General features: G+C 30.0%; 1 protein-coding gene across 1 annotated transcript; it reads left to right on the plus strand.

Moving 5' to 3' along the window:
- The first annotated feature begins 13,464 nt into the window (after positions 1 to 13,464).
- LOC117170163 lies at positions 13,465 to 20,844 on the plus strand. The gene is made up of 2 exons (XM_033356726.1): positions 13,465 to 13,611; positions 20,164 to 20,844. The coding sequence occupies exons 1-2, from the start codon at positions 13,548 to 13,550 to the stop codon at positions 20,778 to 20,780; spliced, it is 681 nt and encodes a 226-aa protein (XP_033212617.1). The 5' UTR covers positions 13,465 to 13,547; the 3' UTR covers positions 20,781 to 20,844.
- Positions 20,845 to 21,369: the final 525 nt, after the last annotated feature.

Here is a 21,369-nt window from a genome sequence, read left to right on the forward strand (position 1 = left end):
AGGGCGCATACTTTGAATAAAATATTTGTTATCATTCTCTTGAAATAAATGTGTTTTTTTCTTGAAAAAATACCGGTTTCATATGTATACACCTGGTAGTGGTTAAAAAGAAGATAATTTTGAATATAGTTTGGAGAAATGGCTCATCTTGTGAGGTACAGTGTAGTCCAGCTATTTTTTGATATTTCTGTATTATGCGACGTCTTTACGACAACGTTAAGACATCTTTACGAAATCAGGTGGAAGGCATTTTGAATCTTCAATTTTGGTTTTGAATTCTTGTAACTTCCTGGTTGTCTTCTGAATTCCGAAAATCTAAGTAATTCCGTGAGTTAGCAGAATTCAGACAATCCTTTGCAATCCAGAGAATTCATCAGCATTCAGAGAATTTTCTGAATTTCAGAGAATTCTCCATAATTTATAGAATTCGCCATAATTCAGATAGTTCTACGAAATTTAGAAAATTCTCCAGAATTAAAAAAATTCTTCAGAATTCAGATAATTCTTCAGTATTCAGAGAATTTAAAGGGTTTGAAGAATTCTCCAATTTCAAAGAATTTTATGAATTCGGTGGCATCTACGAATTCGAAGAATTATAGGTATTCAGAGAATCTTAGGAATTTGTAGAGTTCATGGAGTTTAGAGAATTCGGGAAATTCTAGGAATTAGCATCATTAATGGAATTTAGATGATTCATTGAATTTATATAATTCTTTGAACATAGATGATTTATGGACTTCGGACAATTTGAGTGCTTCGAAAAATGCATTGCATCAGAATAATTCAAGAGATTAAGAGAAATAATGGACTAAAAATGTATAAGGAATTCAGAATATTCAAGAAATGCAGAAGAATCGAGGGATTCAGAAAACTCGAGGATTTCAGGGAATTAAGAGAATCTAGAGAATTTAAAAATTTTTCGGTACTTTAGAGTTGTTGAAGAATTTTAAGAGAATCAGAAGTACAAAGATATAGTGGAATTCCCAAAATATTCATATTCATATTAAAGTAATTTGAGAAGTTCCATATATTCAAGGAATTCAGAATGTTACAACTTTTTGCAAATCGCAAGGATTTCTGAGAATTAAAGGAACTTTCAGATTTGTAGGACCAAAAAAGATTTAAAGAATTCCGAACATTGTCTTTCAAATTAAATCGAATTTAATCATTATTTCGTAAAACCAACAAACAAAAAATTACAGGTTCGTAATTCTTATACAGAGTGACAGTGTTCCGAAAAATTAATATGATATAACATTATTGTTATTATTTAAGGTTTCTCATTAACTCAAATTTCGGACACTATGAAATTTGCAAATGCTTAGACAAATACAATAAAAATTTTTTATTACTTATCGCATATGCCCTTCAAGTCCCGACACAGTTTATAAAACGGTAAATTTTACATTTCTAATAAAACAATAATGACTATCAGCTACTCAAAGATATAGGAAAATGCAGAGATTAATGTATCTATATTTTACGTAACCTCTTTCCGAAAAGATGAGATTCAAAAAATTTTACTAAATGGTTATCAAATGGATATCTACTTTTCTAGATTGAACAAAAAGTAAAAGTGTCTAAAATAATACTAAAATTTTAATCAACTTTGTGAACTGTATTTCTTCTTCTATTTAAGGAAAGGATTATAATTTTGGAGACTTTTGGATTTCAATATTTATTCGAGCAGAGTTTCTGCTTCCAGTTACAATATTAGAATGCTGCCGTGCCAGGAGGCCAGACCGCTTATATGTGTATTGATGATAAGACGTCAGAGATCAGAAGAGGCTGGACTCCGGATTCAAATGTGTATGGATGATAAGACGTCAGAGATCAGAGGTGGCTGGACTCCGGATTCAAATATGTATGGATGATAAGACGCCAGAGGTCATAGATGGCTGGACCTCAGATCTAGATATGTATGGATGATAAGACGCCAGAAGTAGCTGGACTCTAGACCTATTCACAGCTTTCAGATAAATCTTTAATTTTACTGCAGAAAAAATCAAAATTCTTAAATTTTGATGATTTTAAACTTAAAACTTGCATTAATTAAAATTTCAAATTTTCAACATCTAGTAATTAAAAATTTTTTAATTTTGAAAATATTGATTTTTATACGTAGTTTAATTTTCAAGATTTTCGATTGAAAATGCTTGAATTTAACAGATTATCCATTCAAAATTCTTCCATTTTTAAAATTGCCCAAAAACGATTATTTGATTTCGAATGTTTACAGTTTAAAATTGCGTGGTTTAGAAAGTTTTTTTATATATAGTTGAATTTCTCTTTAATTAAAAATAATTTTCTTCAAATCTACGTTCGCCGAAGTATTTCATTCTTGAAATTTTGTAGTGCTTTCACTGACGCAGGGGATCAAAGTTTTCTGATATAAATGTTCCTTCTTTTATTTCAGCTTTTAATTCAAACTATTTTACATAATTATATAAAACTAAGATAATACAACTCCACTTTCTACATTTATTTTGATATCACTATATTATGAATTAATTATAGTATTCCATGCAGTGTGGTGATTATTAAATAAAATAATTTCTTGCAACAGATAATTGAATATTATATTATTTATAATAAACCTGCCTAAATCAGCGAAAAAAGGACCTACAGCATAATTATAGGTCTCGTACATTATTAAATGCATTAACATAATTTATTGAAAAACAATAATATTAATTTACTGAAAAAATTTAAGATATGTATATTGTTCACTATACCTAATGCTATATAGTAAATTTGTATAGAATCTTTGAATATTTTTTTAAAGAAAATTATGTATATTTTTTAAATAAACATGATCATCGAAAGAGTAATTATCTGAAACATAAGTAATAAATCAAACCATAATTTTATTACAAAATGAGTTATACTCTAAAAGAGTAACCCCGATAGAACATTTCTATTGTAAATCCTTCTTTTTTCCGTATCCAATCGAATTTTCATCAAACAAATTTTATACTTAAAATTTTGTTGTGGTATCGCTGATGCAGGATTTCGGACTTTTTAACAATTCAAGTTTTCATTTTTTATTACAATAAGTTTCTCGTGAATCTAAGAAATTAAGTGAGATTCAACTTTGCCGATTTAATACAGCCGAATAATGATTAGTGATTTAAATTCACAATAAGTTAATTTTAAACTAATATGAATCAGTATTAATTTTATCGATTTTTTTAAATAATATAATTTTAGTTTATTCTAAGTGAAAAATATGCCGCTATCGGTAGGTGAACGTTTAAGTATTTTCAAAAACTATTGGGGATTGGTAAATCACACACGACAATGGGATTATATTGCCCGCTATATGGAATCTAAAGAACCACGCCAAAAAGAAAAGCATGTTTAGGCCGCAAGAATAACAAAGTAACGCACGACTTTTTCTTGGAGACATCTAGGGGAAAATCAAAAGTTTGCCGTACGATGTTTGTAAGAACTTTAGGTAAGACTTCAAATGCACTTAATAAAACGTCACATATATGCATCTCAAAAAGAAGAATAAATTAATTTTCAAAGTTAGACGGAAAAAAATGTAATAAAATACTTCTGCACTTTTTTTCGAAAACTTAACATTTTTATAATAGTTTTTAACTTTTAAAGCTCAACGCTTAAAATGTAATGTTTCAATTTTTGGATTCCGCATAGCATGCAAAAATTATATAATTTATAAGGAAAATGATTATTTTACAATCAGTGCAGTTGTGCTATGAATAAATCGCTGTAAAATTATGAAACACTTTTTGAAAGTTTGAAATATCGTGAATTTGCGCTCATAAAAAATATAAATTTTGGTAATAAATTGAAAAAATAAAATTATTTCAGGTATATCTCCGAAAGTGATTGAAACTGTGTCTAAAAAAATCAGAAATCTAAAAAGTGAAAGCACTACAGAAGAAGATATGAGGTTCGCATTACTGTCGCAAGACAGCTAATAAAACTTTTCTGGAAGAGAGTCTTTCTTTAAACGAAATGTATCGAAGATATAAAAGCTGCATGAATGAAAAAAATGCTATTGAAATTGCGTCTGAGCATCATTACAGAGAAACTTTTAATCATCAATTTAATTTGGAGTATCATAAGCCGAAGAAAGACCTATGTGATCAATGCTCAGCATTTAAAAACTTAACAGAAGATCACAAAAATCTTCAACAAGCTACAGGGGTTGTCCGGAAAGTAATAGGACTGAGTTGATTTAAAAAAATGTATTGAACCATTCGTTACAATTCTTGAAAAACTTTCAAAATAAGCTCCTTCTACGATGATGCAGCGCTGCCAGCGCGATTTCCAAGCATTGAAGGCGTCACGGAAGCCATTCTCCGGAATAGCCTTGAGAGCCGCGGTGCATGCTGCTTGGATCCCCTCTATCGTCTCAAAATGCTTGCCTTTCATCGGCATTTTCAGGCGAGGAAACAAATAAAGTCTGGGGGGGGGGGCGGCAAATCTGGGCTGTAGGGCGGCTGCGGAAGCGTTGGAATGCCCGCCTTGGTCAGGTAGCTGTTCACAAGAAAGGCGGTGTGAGCCGGGACGTTGTTGTGGTACAACTTCCAGTCGGCTGCGACGTCTTGTTGTCTTGGTTAAATAAATTTAACATCTGGGCAATTAAACGAATACTCAGTCGACGGTCTGAGTTCAAAACTTTGCGCGCACGAGTCACATTGCCGGTGTTTGTCGAAGCCGAAGGTCTTCCAGCACGGTCTTCATCGGCGACCTCTTCCCGGCCCTCCAAAAAGGCCTGGTGCCACCGAAACACACCACTTCTTGCTAAAGCAACATCTGGGTAAGTCTGCTTCATCATATCAAACGTCTCTGTCGCAGATTTACCGAGTTTCACACATAATTTAATTGCGTACCTCTGCTCTAACGAACGCTGCATTTTCGGCTTGCACCACTCACAGAAACACGTCGCGTGAAAATGCCTGTCCTGATTCTCCAAGTGCTCGGAGACAACTGACCAGCCGCTCGTTCGTTAGCTAGGAACGCCCTCTACCAAATCCAGTCGGTGCGCGCACGCTCCGAAGTACAGTCGCGGCGGAAGAAAATCAGTCCTATTACTTTCCGGACAAACCCTGTAGTCATGATGCTCTACTTAGCAAATAAGAATGTGGTAAGGACACTAATGGCAGAAGATAAAAAAGCTTTTGTACAAGACAATACACTTTGCGTGGCTTTTTTCGATGTTCCACAAACGTTAACAACTCCTCGATCAAACGAGTCTATGATTTATTATAAAAGAAAGCTTAATATATACAACTTTACAGTTTCTGATGTAGCAAATCATGAGGGAGTTTGTAATGTGTGGAATGAGACAGTTGGCGGCAAAGGAGCGAATGAGATTAGCAGTTGCCTTTGGCGATATATTGAAACAAAGGCTAAATCTGGAATAAAAGAATTTCGATTTTATAGCGATAACTGTGGAGCTTAAAATCGCAACAAAATTTTGTATTCAATGTACATCAGGGCTGCGAAGAAGGTCAATGTAGTTATTACTCATAGGTAAATATTGGTATCATATACTTGATGATTCTTCATGACTGCGAAAATCTTCAATGGTGGATTTCAAGTTTAGAACTTAGAAGCCTTGCCATTTTTCCAATGGATGCACCGTTTTAAAGTTTGAGGACACATAACTTCTCCTTTCCCCAAGTAATATTTATTTACAATTACAGATATTTAGAAAAAGGTCACACCTATAATGAAGAAGATTCGATGTACGCCAGAATCGATAGCGCATGCAAAAACCTTTCTGTCTTTTCACAATCTCAGTGGTGTCAGAAAATGAGGACAGCCAAAGTTGAAGAGTCTTTTTATATTGTTAAAGAAATGACTCAAAATGACGTGTATAACTTTACTGAATTGGAAACGACCAAAAATGTAAATCCATAAAAATTATGAGTTTACGCGAAATAAAAGTTAATCCTGACGATGCACAGGTATATTTCGAATATGAGTATACCGGACACTATCTTTCTGTTGTCATTGACACGAAAAAATCTATGGAGAAGAAGTACCCGCTAAAAAAAACTGTATCAACAGAAAATTCAATTGGATACGGAAAAGAAAAACGATTTGCAATTGATGTGTTCAAGTGAGGTTATTCCTCTAGAGTATCACTCATTTTGTAATGAAATTATAGAGTGATTTATTACATTTGTTTGAAATAATTACTTTTTTTTCAAAGAACATTCTTATTTAAAAAATACACTTAATTTTCTTTAAAAAAATATTCAAAGATTCTATACAAATTTACTATATATTATTAGGTATAGTACACAATATATGTATCTTAAATTTCTTTCAGCAAATTATTATTATTGTTCTTCAATCAATTATGTTAATGCATTTAATAATGTACGAGAACTATAATTATCCTGGAGGCCTTTTTTCGCTGATTTAGGCAGGTTTATTATAAATAATATACTATTCAATTATCTGTTGCAAAAAATTATTTTATTCAATAATCACCACACTGCATGGCATACTATAATTAATTCATAATATGAAACAAAGTATGTTAAACATAAGGTTTCTTTGAACTAATATAATTTTTTGACAGATTCTATATTTCTCAATGTTTAGGATATTTTACATCTTCGATATTGATCAATCATAAAGATATTTGAAATTGAAAATTAGGAAAATTATTCAATTTTCAATGCTTACAGTTCAAAATCATGAAATTTAAACATGTTTTTGAAATGGGCCAATATTGATGATTTGAAATTGAAGATTATTTTAATTCTTGATGTCTATTGTTTACAAATACCACATTTTTAATTACATAATATTTCATTGTAAATTAAAAAAATTAAAACCATCAAGACTTTTTGATTTTCAATATTTTTAATCACATAAATTTTAAATGTAAATCATCCAAAATTACAGAATTTTTCATTGTAAAACTGTAAACTTGCGCATAATTCTTATTAGTACAAAACTGAAATTTTTTAATTTGGAGATTCAGGATTGAAAGTTGTACAAATTTGATAAGTTACAGTTTAACATGTTGTAATTTAAAAAGTATTGATGGAATATTTTTAAAGATGTTTAAAAGCATTTCATGTAATTTCCTATCATTTCTACTTTAAATCTATAATAATTCAAAGCAAAATTTTTACATTTTATAGTTAAGAAATTTTCGACAAATTTTAAAATAAGATTAAGAGATACTTACAGTTATTGAAATAATTTTGAAATAATTTTATTTGAAGCAAAATTTAAAGTTTTGGAAACATCAAACAAACAATAGAGAAGCTTTTTAAGAATTTTGAAATGCTTGAAAGCGATTAATGAGTTGTCTGAAGATTTCTCGAAAAAATTTTAATGAACTCTTATTAAAACATTTATTTTGAGGCAATATTAAAAATGAATATTATAGATTTGAAGGCAGTTTTTTTAATTTTGCATAATTTTTCCAACATTTTAGAAAAAATATAAATTATTTTAAAGGCTATTTAAAACTTTTAAAAATATAAAACAATAATAAGAAATTTCATAACACATTAAAAAATGTAGATTTCTGAATATCCCAACATAAAACTTTTGAGTTTTACCAAAATCTTTAACTGTTTCAAGGTGACAAAAAACATTTTTTAATGATTCCTTGTTATTATTTTTGTCAAAATCGGAAGATTTGTAAAGAATTTTCGGAATAAAAAAAATGAGTTTAAAAGATATTTAGGATTTTTGGTATTTCAAAGAGTTAATGATCCCTTTTTGGTCATATCTGAAATCCTAAAAAATCTGTATTCACTCCAGATATCTCAAAAAATTATATTTTGAGAAACTTAAAGCAAATAAGTAAAGAAAATTAAATAATGAGTAATGACCAAAATTTCGATTTTGCATTATGTTGTATTGTTTTTCTTTCAAACAATAATTTGCACAACGTATCTTTTTATTATGGAGGGAAAAATCATTTTATTATCGAAATTGAATACGTTTAGTTTGAAATTAAAATACTTCTTAGCTTAGGATTCAACTCTTTTGATAAAAATTTTTATTTTTGGATACATTTAAATCTGCCTGATTTGAAATTATAATTAAATTATGAAATACTAAAATTTCGTCGAGAATGATTATTTTTTGGTTTATTTTTTTATACATTCAACTCTTTTTTCTTGTATAAAGTAAAAATCATTTTTGAATAAAATATCAAATATAACGTTTCTCGTGGAAAATTCTTCTTTTCTTTCTACACGAGCGTGTAGTCCACGATTTTGTCATATTTTTGAACTTATTTAAACAATAAAACGGCCATAGTGTGAAACACGAAAACAAGTTTCGCCACCTATTCACCAATACAATTAAAATTAAATGCTATATAATGACCAAAACTGACTTATGTACTCACTTGATGTATTCGTTTTTTTTTAACTTAAAAAAATTAATAGTAATAAGTTATGAAAACTGATGTGAAATACGATAAAAGTTTACGGAATAATGAAGCTTCTTATTAATCTACACATGATAGTTATCAAACAATATTAATTTTGCTAATTTGAATTTTTCAGGGTGAACGCTGTTCCCACAAAAATAGATTTTACAATAGGGTGGTCCAATTTTCTCGCTCTAATTTTCATGTATATCGCTCAAATGTTTTTTTTTTTTTAATTAAGAAGAAACCAAAGCGTTTAAAATAAAATATTTTAAGTTTCCGAAAGTCTGATAAGTGAACACGTATTTCACATAAGAAGAAAATCTGTTTTGGTATATTTCATTCAAAATAGTCAGTATGAGTAGGTTTTGTGATTTTTTGACTATGATTATTATTCTTTCGAGTTTTGTTTTAAACTGTTTAAATTTCAACTGATAATTAGATCTATAGTTAAATTTTTCAAACAATTGTCATAAATTTTAATAATATTCTTTATGAATAATGCTAAAAAATTGCGCTTCTTCGTGGAACATTCAAATGTTTTACAGTTTTCACTTAGTTTGAAGTGATAAAAAAATCAATTTCACGAACCAAATTGTTTAAACAATGTATAACTGCTTATAACTATCTTCTTTTAGAACAATTTTAGAAAATTTCATTATTTTCGGAAATATTTAGCTTGTCCTTAACTTTTTATTCAGGATCAAATACAGAAGATATTATTAGTTTTTCAAACAAAAAGGTTTTCACTATCTGCTTTAAGAAAAATATGTATTAAGATGAAGCAATAAATAGTGCTTTTAACCAGCCGTATTATGGAAGAAACCTTATGACTTTTGAAATACAGGAAAAAATCACAAAAAAACTTGAGCGATATACGGAAGCAAAAGCCCATAAAACCGTGGCCTGCCCATGATCCGGGTTCGAGCTCATCAGGACACACTCTCTTCGAGCAGGGTAAATACATCGATAGTAGTCGCCAAATTTACCTAAATGCTCGAGTAAACGCTCCCATAGATCCAATTAATGATAATTAGCTCCAAAATAAAAAAAAAAGTGAACGGAAGAAAGTCACGAGCTGGTAGCTAGGTCTCGGATTTGAAATACATTGATCGTATATTGATGTATTTTCGTAAATAATCTGCGAATTTCGATTAGGAATTGACGGACTCGATGTGAAGATTCTAAAACGTTTCATCACTTTTATTCTTCGTGAATAATTACAAGAATATTTCGAGAGTGTTAGAGAAAAGATTGACAGAGCACTCACGAGCTTGCCCGACAAATCTTAGAACTATGAAGTAGTTTCGCCTGCACGTGGATTGCACAAACCATCCCTCACATGCGCGGTGAATGTTGTTCACGCGTATGTGTGGTTCAAGTATATTTTTTGAAAAGTTTGTTGTTAATAATATTTGAGGATAAGTGATAATAAGTTGATGAATGGCAAAAGTTGTACTTTCTGTGCAGAATATTTGATTTTTATTTAAATAATTTTCACGAACGTTTTTAAGAATGGAGTATACTTTTGAAAGATATCTGGTAATCATCCATACCATTTTTGTTTGTTTAATTTTTTTCCCTACAAAGCGCGAAAATGTCTTGTTTTTAGTAATTATTGTCATAAGTATCAGATGTTAGAAGTCATATTTTTTCCTAAGGATTTTAAGCAATTTTTAAACCTGTTTTCAGTTTTGTTGAAACAGTTTTCGTTTTTGCTTGTTTCTTAGTTTTAAAATATTCAAAAATATGTATACCATTAATAATCACTAACTTGCGCCTTTTTTTGGGGGAAGTTGGAGTAGTCTAGTTTCTGCGAATCTTTTAGTACAGTATGTCGCTTATTTTTAGTTTTTTTCTTATCTCAGAACGTGTAGACGATGTTGTTTAAAATAATAATAATAATAATAATTGGCTCAGTTGGTTAGACACTCGGAATTCACCTCAGAGGTCCGGGGTTTGATCCCTGAGCCGGTACCTCTGGAAATTTTTCAATGTACCTTTATTGAAGTTCTGGTGGTTCGGAGCCCACCTTAAGCTGTAGGCCCCCCTAGCGTGTACGTGACTGCAACCCAGTCCGTCAATGATGGGGTAAAAAACCAGGTTTTGTCCAATATGTCTTGGCAGACTGCTGTCATCAGATCACTTGATTGCATTATAAAAATGGGTCTGTGACTGATAATATATACCGGGACAGCCCCGTGCAAAAATGATCAAATAAAAATCCATCTCTAACCAAAAAAGCCTTCGAAATGTTGGGCAGTATAAGCATGTGACAAAATTTCAAAACACAAATGTTTTTATAAATCTTTATTGAGTTCGTAAAAAAAGGATATGTACGTGTCATAATATAACATGAGAACCCAAAGGGGGTTAAATGAAATAAAATTTAATTCAATTGGTTTAAGAAAGATTTAGTCCTTTTTTTTCCTCAAAATGACTTCTCTGTTCTTTTTCATTTTTATAATTTGGGTAAGGCAAATTGTTTTCAATCCTTAGATTCCATTAACGTACAGGAATGATTTCATGAAAAAAAATTAATTTAAATACAGCAATTAAATATCATTGTTTCAGTTGATCATATTTGTTTAAACATTATATGGTATAAGTTTAAAGATAAGAGAATAATGAATGATAAACGATAATATCCGTAAACAATATTTTCGACTTAAAATTCGTTAATTGTGCAATTAATTACATAAAATAACAACATTTTACGCTGTATTTATAAATAATTGTCAAAAGCGAATAAAAATTGTTTAAATAATTACGAAATATTCTCAAAAATATATTACTATCAACATTCGTTAATAGTGATTATTTTTTCTTTTTTCGATTTTTTCGAGAAATGCGCTTTTGCTATTTAAATGCTCATTAACACATTAGAGAAAATGCATTTATTCTATTTATTTACGAGAATTGTGGTTTTATAAATTAGTTATTAATTATTTATTGAAATGTAACTAAAAACATTATAAATTTGATATAATTAAATTTATAAAATGAAAGTTTTATAAATTAATCGAATAGATAATTTTTTCTAATATCTTAATGTTTGCAAAAAATTATATTTCAGATTTTTCAGGCACAGTTTTTTGTGGTCCACCCCCCACCCAAGCCTTTTGTTAAAAAATTATTGCTTTTGTTTATTTGCAGTGTTTACCCATACCGTTTTTTATACAACTTTTGAATTTTTGAATATCAAAATTAGAACTTTTTTTTACATAGTTTGGATCGACTTAAGCAATTTTCGTTCGCTCAAACAATTTTTCTTCCTGGAATTGTAAAAAGTTTTCATTTTCCGGATACAATGACCCAATTAAAAAACATTGAGATTAATATATCGTTGAGGAAATATGGTAACTATGTAACTTTACACGGTAACCGTGTTTTGTTTTGTTGTGTGAACGTGATTGCTTTTTTCATAATAAAAAATATTTAATTAATGTAGAATAAAATAAAGAATTAAGTTAATATGGTTTATATTATATATTAATGACGCATTATACAGAAAAATAAAAAATACTGCAAAAAAAAGTTTGTAAAAAAGGTTTCTTTAATTTTCGAAATTCACGTGACAGCATGAAACCAGGCTCCATGCTTTAAAAATGTTTCATGATGTCATTATTACATTTTTTAATAATTTAAAAAAATGCCATCCCTGTTGAAAGCAAGATATTTAAGGAAAAGGATTTCAAGAACTACAATTGCACATTTTTTAATGAAAAAAAATGAGGAATTAAAGTTAAAGGAAAAAAAATGTCATACAAGTACCACGAGATTCACTCACTTTCAACTTGAAAGTTCTTGCACTCGACTGTTCTTTACATAATTTCTTTTTCTTCGTATTTTGAAGTATTTTATTTTCAGAAGAAAAAAGAAGAAACAGGCACTTTCTGAATTAGGTAATATTCAAGGTTAAGGTCAACTTTTTCAACATATTTTTGGTTGTTGTTTAGAAATTGTTATTTTAAATTTAAATCTAAGTCAAAAAGAATAATAAAAGAAATATATCAATCGAAAACTGGGTATTTTATACAGGTTTCTACATATACAAAATATTTTTGTATCACTAAAGTTACGAAACCGTTTTTTACATCTACTCTATTAAGTTTGTATCAGTTTTAGATAGTTTTTAAGCGGTTTAAATATTTAATGAAGATAAATATTAGCCCTTTGTGAAATAAGTGAAATTCAATTTTTTTAAGTTAAAAATTTTTGTTTTACAAAAGTTATCCCACATAGAAAACTGGCATGAGTAAAGAAGTATATCAAAATAATTGGGAAATTTGAAAACTGTGAATTTTATAGATTTTTTGTAGAGCAGAAAATCATTTTTGTCCATTTAGATTCTTGAAGCATTTTCGTAGTTGACGTTTTATTATTATTTATTATTTTTGAATCGTTTTCAAACTTTTTTAATATTTGAAGATAAAAAATATTTTAAAACATTTTTCAAATAGGTGGAATTAACTATTTTTTTTCTTGTATTTTTAATTATTATTATTTTTTGTATCAGGAAAAATCGTTTTTGTCATCTACGTTAGTAAAACAGTTTTCCAATCGACTTTTCTTAATTGTTTCGTATAATTCGATAGTCCATACAATTTTTGAGTATTTAAATAAAAAATAATATCAATTTTCCGATTTTTCGGATTGTTTAACTTTTGAAAATATTCAGGAAAAATACGTATTGACTGGTAAATACGTGATTTTCTATTGCATTTGTCAATCATCATTTTACTTTTGTGTTCTGTTTGTCAATTTTTCCTAAAAATGAACGACATACTCTGTGAGTTAATGTTTACTATCTTTTGACTCAATAATAAAATTTTGTTATGATTGTCTAAAATAATAATCAGTCATCTTTCCTCTGTGCCATATGCAATTTTCCACCTCTTAATTGAATATAGTAGCGTGATAATTCAGAAGTGTTTTCCTGGTCCAGTCTCGACAAATCTGTGCAGTCTTTTGTCGTCAACTGGTGCTGCCTTCATTAACCTATCCGGAAGTTTATTTTTAACAATTTAGTTAAATTGATTAATTAATAATAAAAAATTAATTGAATAAACCTAAATTTACTTAAAAATTGATCAAAATTAAAACATTGTCCGTGCATCGTCATAAAAAATTGATTGACTACTAAAGTCCTTATTTAATGAAAATGAGGGTTGTGATTGGTGTTCCCTGTTTCATCTTAATGTTGCTGCTTAACCCTATTGGTGAGTATAATAAAATTTATGATTTAAAGTACATATTTTTAATTGCAATCTTTTTATTTCTCAATTTAAACTGTGCTCCTTAAATCTATAAATTAGTGGAATTATAATACCTAATTATTGAAACTCGACTAATTAAAACAAAAGTTGAGCCACTTATTCAATTAGTCGAAATATTTACTATTTTATTAATCAAAAATAAAAAAAATACTATAATGTTTTTTGAAATTTTTCTTCGATTGTTGCAAGCGAACAAATTTAGAACAAATATTATTGTTCTGATAAGCCCGAGGACAAATGAAAGAGCGAGTAGCTACTGTAAATATTTTTGGTGTGCCTAAATAATTCGTTTCTATAAACACATTGTATTAGATAAAAAACAAGTTTACAAAGCAGAGTTGTCTTAAAATATATAAGAGATTTTTACATTATCACCAGAGAAGGAATTAAATTTGTCTAAAATTTGAACCCCCCTAGTTTTGGTCAATTTGTCCACGTTTTGTGACCCACTGTATTTAAAAAACAAGTTTCCACGAATGCGTCTGTCTGTATGTCTGTCTGTCTGTCTGTTTGTATGCGCGATAACTTTTGAAAAAATTAACCTATTAGATTGGCCTTTAATACACTCTTTTAGTCCTCAAATTAAGGTCAAGTTCGTTATCCAGCCATTTTAGACTTTTTGGATAAAATCAAAAATGACCAGTTATAGTATTTACAAAATTCCAAAAAATACACGAAAATGAACATTTGAAGCCAAATAACGCACGATATAAAAAAAGTCAAGAGAAGAAAATTTTTTCTTCATGAAGGATATACCAAATTATGATAACAACTTGTTGAATTTTTTTGAAAAAGTCAAATTTTGACAGCATACAAAATAATGAAAAATCCAAAAGAATTACATTTTGCGGCCGAACTATGCAAAATACGATAAAAGATGAGTTCATCAAAATTGTGCATTTGAAAAATCTACAAACTTTTTATCAACCGCTTTTTAATAGGATGCGTAGTTTTGGCTTTATTCATAAAAAACATCATTAACAGTAAAAAAATCTGCCCGCTGCATGCTTACATTCTTATCACAACTTTTGTCTTTTATTTTCTTTTTCGTCTCGTGTGTGGCGTTTCAAAAAATTTAACTTTTTATGTTTTCAATGCTATTTTTTCATGATTTAAACTAAAAACAGAACTATCAAAAAACTATTCATGACAAATAAATAATTTTTACATTCTCATCAGAGAAAGTATTAGCTTTTAATAAAATTTGACTTTCCTAGTTTTCGTCAAAAGGTCTACGTTTCGAGACGCCCTGAGTCCGAAAAACAGGTTTTTACGAATGTGTGGCTGTATGCCTGTCTGTCTCTCTTGATGACTGTCTGTCTGTGAGCACGATGACATTTAAAAAAAATTAATCTATTAGAATGGCCTTCGGTATACTCTTTTAGCGCCCTAAGCTAAATGCCAAGATCATTAGTCAGAAATTTTGGATAAAAATACTAAAAGTGAGCTTATTTTGAAACTTTTTGAGTACAGTTCTTCTCATGATTAATAAATTCTCTTTACAGTTGTTCACAGTACTTGAAAAGAAAAATGTTACTTTTCGATAGCGCTACAAGATTATCATATCAACTTTTTAAATTTTTTGTGAAAATTGAAAATTTAAATTTTGACTGCACAAAAACAAATAAAAAATAAAAAATTGCATTTTGCGAGCAAACTATAAAAGATAGGAAATAAATAGGATAAGGCGAACATTGTGCACCTAAAAAATATCAACAAATTTGTTATAAAGCACTTTTTTATATGACACGTAGTTTTTGTTTTATTTATAAAAAAAAAATAATACAAAAATCAAATTTTTCGTCACACGACACAAGCTAAGCAAAAATAAATAAATAAGATTTTTCCACCGAAAGCAGAGCAAACGAAAGTTAATCAATGGTTTTTTTACATTCTCATCAGAGAAGGTATTAGATATCTGTAAAATTTGACAAACCGCCCTCCCCCCAGTTTTTGATCTCCACGTTTTGAGATCCCCTAAATCAAAAAAAAGGATTTTACGACCGTGTCTGTCGGTTTTTCAGTATGTATTTATAACTGTCTGCCTGTCAGCACGATAACTTTCAAAAAAATCATTTTATTAGATTGGCCTCTGATACACTCTTTTAGTTTCCTAAACTAAAGGTTAAGTTTGTTAGCCAGTCATTTTAAACATAGCATTCACAAAATTCCAAAAATTATACGAAAATGAACCAAGACTAAAATTTTAAAAACATAATAAATAATGGAAAATCCAAAAGTTACACTTTTTCATGCAACAATTTCACAGTATTTTAAAGATTCTCAAGTATATTAATGGATTTTCGAGAACAAGCAAAAAAAATATACATACTTGCATAATTTAGAAGTAAAAAAACTGTAAGGCTGCTCAGTACACCGTATGTGTGAAGTTCAAATCATGAAGAAAACATTGTGAATAAGGAAATTCAGTTTGTGGAAAAACGACAAAAGTTGCAATAAAACGTTTAATAACAATATTTATAGGAATGATATCAAATTTTAGAGATAAACCCGAGTGCGAAGCACAAGGTACGTGATCAGAATGTGTTTGTTAAAGCCGAAGGAGCTTTAACAAAAGAGAATTCACATTCACCAAATTACTATTGTCGATGCGTTCACCTCTAGTTTTAAAAAGTCTATGCACAAAAATCGAGCGCGTAGCGCGTAGTAAATAAATTACTAAGCGCAAAGTGCGAGGTAAATATATTTTAGAGCGCGAGTTTCCGGAAACCCATGAATGTTATCACGTATTTTATTAAAAATCGTCAATATCAGGTGAATCGATTTCAAGCTCAATATTTCTTATCACAAATATCTATGAAAAACAAATGAACAGTTACATTACATATATATTCCCCATAAGTCTGTTTGTCGGGTCCAAAAAATATCCCATGGGTAAAAATTTAGGGGTTTTGTGTTTTTAGCGTTAAATCATTAGATTGTTGCATACATTGATTTTATACGATTTATTATTATTTTTGACAAGTTCCTCTTAGAATATTCACAAACAGTTGCGCTTTCTTCTGCAATTTTTAACGTTCTGTTCACTTTTTAATGGCAGTGAGGCCAGAATTGATCAAAATTGTTCAAACGCATTATTATTATTTGCAATAGTAATATCTTTGAATAATAATGGAAGGTTGAAGTTTTTCTCCAACTTTTTTACTTGTCGATTATTATTGCAAGTTAACTAACATAATTGTTTCAATAATTTATACTTGTTTGTAATTATCTTGTTTTAAATAATTATTACTAACCTTCTTTTGATTCTGAAATTTTTAACTTCACTTTGGCTTTTTAGTTATGAAGAAACAATAAGTAAACAACGAAAATAATTAATTTCGGAACAATTTCTTTCTTTTTTGCAAATAAATATATTTTAAATGAAAGCGATATTTAGACTATTCTTCAGATTTTTTATAGGGAAATTATTAAATATAAATTTTGCTTTAAATAGTGCTTAAGGGTCCTTCTGTTTTGAATAATATTAATGTTATTATTCATCATTTTTTCTAACTAAAAAGTCAAGGAAACGCTAAAAATCTTTTAAATGCCTAAAACTGTCTGTAGGGGACTTAACTGTCAACTGTAGGAGAAGATAGTTATAAAAAGGATTAGATTGTTTGAACAATTACTGCTGTTTAATTAAATTAATTATTACCTCTATTTAAGTGAAAAGTGGATAGAGAGCTTAAAAAACTGCAAATTTCTAGAACTATTCCAAGAGACTATTATTATAAATAATAAATTATTTAAGTAATTATTTTTGTTATATTGAATTGCCTATTGCCTTGATGAAACTAAAACGTTGAAAACAAGTTGAAAAAATCGCAAAAAAACGCGATTTTCTAATTCTAATGTAAGACAAAATTGTTAGAAGCAATAATAAAATGTTAATAAAATTTACAAAAACATCTAATTATCAGTAGAGAGTAGTATTTTGGGTATTAGAAATAATTTGAGTTAAGAAAACCGCAATGAACTTTAATAAGCGCAAAAAATACTAACTATATAAGGATGTTATTTAAAAAGTTGGAGTTGATAGTTAGTTGGTGCCAGCAAAGAAATTCTCTGCCTTCATTGGAAAAAAAGTTTCCTGCCAGTGCCAGAAAAAAAGTTTTCTGTCAGTATCGGCAATCAACTTCTCTGCCTGTACCGGCAAAAGAAAAAATTTTCCAGCATAACGAAGGGACTATCAGACATCTTAGAGTAAGGTCATGTGCTTTAAGAGTTATTTTTTTATAGGGGTCAAACCAAGAATCTAAAGAATGAATTTGGACAACCAGCATGAAATTTTTGTATTAGATTTTGAAAAAAGATAACAATTTTCCTAAAAAAGAAAACAATTTATTTTTGACGAAAATGAGAAAGAGGAAGGAATCATGAGAAGACAACCAACCAAATATCCTCCCTTGTCTTTTCTATTACTCTTGTCTTTTTCATTTGTATTCTTATCAATTCACAATGAGAAAAGTCTTGAAAAAATAATTAACAGCATTTCGATTAATAGCAAAAAAAGTAAAAGACGAGAAAAAATATACTTTCCATGATCCTTTCTTTAAGGAAATATGAGAAAATGAACAAAAAAACTATATTAAATTATAGTTTATACTACTGTATCATATTCCATCACATACACGATTTTGTACCATCTTGTATTATATTGCAGCATATTTCATTACATGTATGATATTGTATCATATTGTACGAGAGGTCGTACATTTTTCAAGTCACTTTCATCCCAATGACAATTCACGAAAATCCTGAAAGAAGTTTCGTCTAAAAATACATGCAATTTTAAATTGTACAAAAACATAATCGAAATGTTTAGCCATAAACAAACAAGTTCGTTCATTCTAAATCCTCCCAAAAACGCCAAATCTGCCCTTATTCTAAGCATTTGTGTTTGCAATAAAAATATATGACGAGGCCAAAATCCCCGAGCAGATCAATTGTGGTTATTTCCGTAAGTATGGTCTGGTATTTTTTTTCTCTCCTTCGGGCAACTACCGCTGACCATGATTTGATGAAGATTTAATCTCACGGTTATGAGACGTGTTTATGGATGAAATTTAACCGTGATTTTGCTGCGAGCAGGTGCAGTTTTTAGATTTAAAAATTATTATAATTTGAGATATATCAAAACTAAATGAATATCACCGATTTTGCATAAATCCTGGATAAAATCTACACGCAAAGAAATGGTTTGGTTGTCCGGACTGTACTGGGTTCGGTTGGCAGTATTTCGGTTGTCTGAACCAAACGTTAGTTTGTGGCAACCGAACCGGTTTGGTTATCAGGACTGAATCTGTTTGGTTGGAAGAGTTTGGTTGCGCGAACCGCACAGTTCGGTTACGGCTGACTCCACTACGCATGCGCACTAGTGCTCTGGCCTGCGCTGGACATTTATTAAAATATATTATAGATTTATAGAGTATTATACCATACAAATATTAATATTAAAAATTATTTATTTATTTATTTTGTATATTTATTTAATGGTTTTGTATAATTTATTTTCATTATTTCGTTTTCGTCTGCCAGCCTACGCATACTGCGCAAACTCGAGAATTTTCGCGTTCTGAAAGAGCTGTTACCGTTATGATGCGCTTCCCAAACCGCAGCGACAGTGTTTCATAAAATTTCATAGGCGTTTCGTGAAGTGAATGAAAGTGCAGTGGATTTACTGACAATCGAAGTTTTATAGTGTGCAGGAATGGCGATTTTATTCGATAAGTTACGAATATTTTAATGTCCCGCATTTGGACAAAATCTTGACATGTTTATCATTGTTCATAATGTACCATTAGGACTTAGAAATAAACTATATATATTTCCATAATAATTTTATTTGAGTATTTATTGTTTAATATCCTTAAGCTACCATCAATTTCCATAGCATGTAGGGTAAGGGGGATTAACTGATGTAACCGAACAGCTCGGTTGTAGTAACCAAACTGTTCAATTACTGCAATCGAACTGTTAGGTTACTGTAACCGAACAGTTCGGTTGGTGTAACTAAACAGTTCGGTTGGCGTAACCGAACAGTTCGGTTGGTGTAAGCGAACATTTCGCTTGGTGTAACCGATCGGTTTGGTTGGTGTAACCGAACAGTTCGGTTGGTGTAAGCGAACAGTTCGGTTGTGGGTACTGATCTTAAGTGAGCAGTTTGGTTACTTCAACCGCACTATTCGGTTAAAGTGACCAAACTTGGTATAATTGAACCAGTTCGGTTACCGCAACCCATGAGTATGGTCAGTCCATAGGCAACCCGACAGTTCAGTTGGAAGAACCCAACTTCTGTTTGCCGCAACCGAACCTTTCTTTGCGTGTACTAAAAAAGCAAATTTTTCATAATATTTACTATAAAATATTTAAATAAGTGTACGGAAATTTTGTTAAATAGTCTTTTTACTGCTTGCAAATTAATATACACTTTTCTGAAGCCATATGGAATCCTAAATAATTAATTTCCTACTTATATATTTTCTTCAGAATCCATGTTCAGCATCCTCAAGAAACTTTCATTGAGTAAAAAGCCAATGTCAAAAACCGAGTTGGAAAACCTGCCTAAACTTGCCGCTACTCTCTATGTGAAGAGTCCTAGAGGAAATGATGTGCTAAGATCCATAGAACCAGGCCCGGTTTACGTGCAAATAATGGAGATAGAGGATGTAGTGTACGTCATTGGATATGTCGAAGATGCAAAACAAAAAAACAGTCTTTTGTATCCATTTGTTATTCCTTCACCAAAATCAGGAGGTCATCATTATAAAAGAATCATAATACGCGTAGAAGCAAACTATGCCGAGAATTATATTCCACTAGACAGAAACGATCCTCTGAATACTCTTTTCTCTAATCCACACAATCCGGATTCCATTCGTCTTTTCAATGTAGACGAAAAATCTTCACGTAGACCTCTCAAACTATTCAAACTTAGACACTTCACTATACCGGCCAGCCCAAGTCGGGCATCATCGAGTCGTGCTTTGGAATCAGGGGATCAGGTTGGGCACCTCCTCGATTTGGGGGCACCCAAAATCCTTGATGTCAACGGAAAGCAAGTAGAAAAATGGCGCCGACCTGAGGAATACATACCGAAACGATAAATTGCTATATAGCTCATGTAAAACATTGTTATGTATTTTCATAATTTAAATTCTTAAATGCTCTTCAGGTTTTTGCCTAAAGGACACTAGATCATTTACGACAATAAAGGGAAAACCCTGAACGGCCAAAATGTGTCAAGTGATAAGTTTATTTATTTTACAACACCCATTATTAATTTTGAATTCATTCTCCACTAGCTCAACACAGAGAGGGGTAGGATTAGGAAAAGTTTGAGCAAGGATGACAGATCAGAGTTTTTTTCTGAAAGAATTAATAGTAAATTTACGGTTGACAAATAATACAGTTAACTTTTATTAATGGAAATTACATCCTCACGCGCATAATTAATAAATTATATAAAATAAGAATTCTTAAAAATTGAGGAATACATCTTTAGGACTACATTTTAATTAATGCAAAATCCTGTTAAATAAAACAAGAATTTAACGACCAAATTTGGACCACAATAAATAAACAAAAACCAGAAATCTTATTGTAATATAAAAAAAAAAAATAAAATAAAATTTTCGGACAAAAATAAAAAAGAGGAAAGAAAAACGAGAAGGCAGCCAACCACATCCCCTTTCA

Source organism: Belonocnema kinseyi, chromosome 3, assembly GCF_010883055.1.
Source record: "Belonocnema kinseyi isolate 2016_QV_RU_SX_M_011 chromosome 3, B_treatae_v1, whole genome shotgun sequence".
Taxonomy (NCBI): Eukaryota; Metazoa; Arthropoda; class Insecta; order Hymenoptera; family Cynipidae; genus Belonocnema; species Belonocnema kinseyi.

Bases quoted from the DNA above. Each gene is read 5' to 3' on its own strand.
- LOC117170163 (XM_033356726.1), top strand. From the start codon at position 13,548: ATGAAAATGAGGGTTGTGATTGGTGTTCCCTGTTTCATCTTAATGTTG. The intron at 13,612-20,163 runs GTGAGTATAATA...TATTTTCTTCAG, and splicing joins GTTGCTGCTTAACCCTATTG to AATCCATGTTCAGCATCCTC.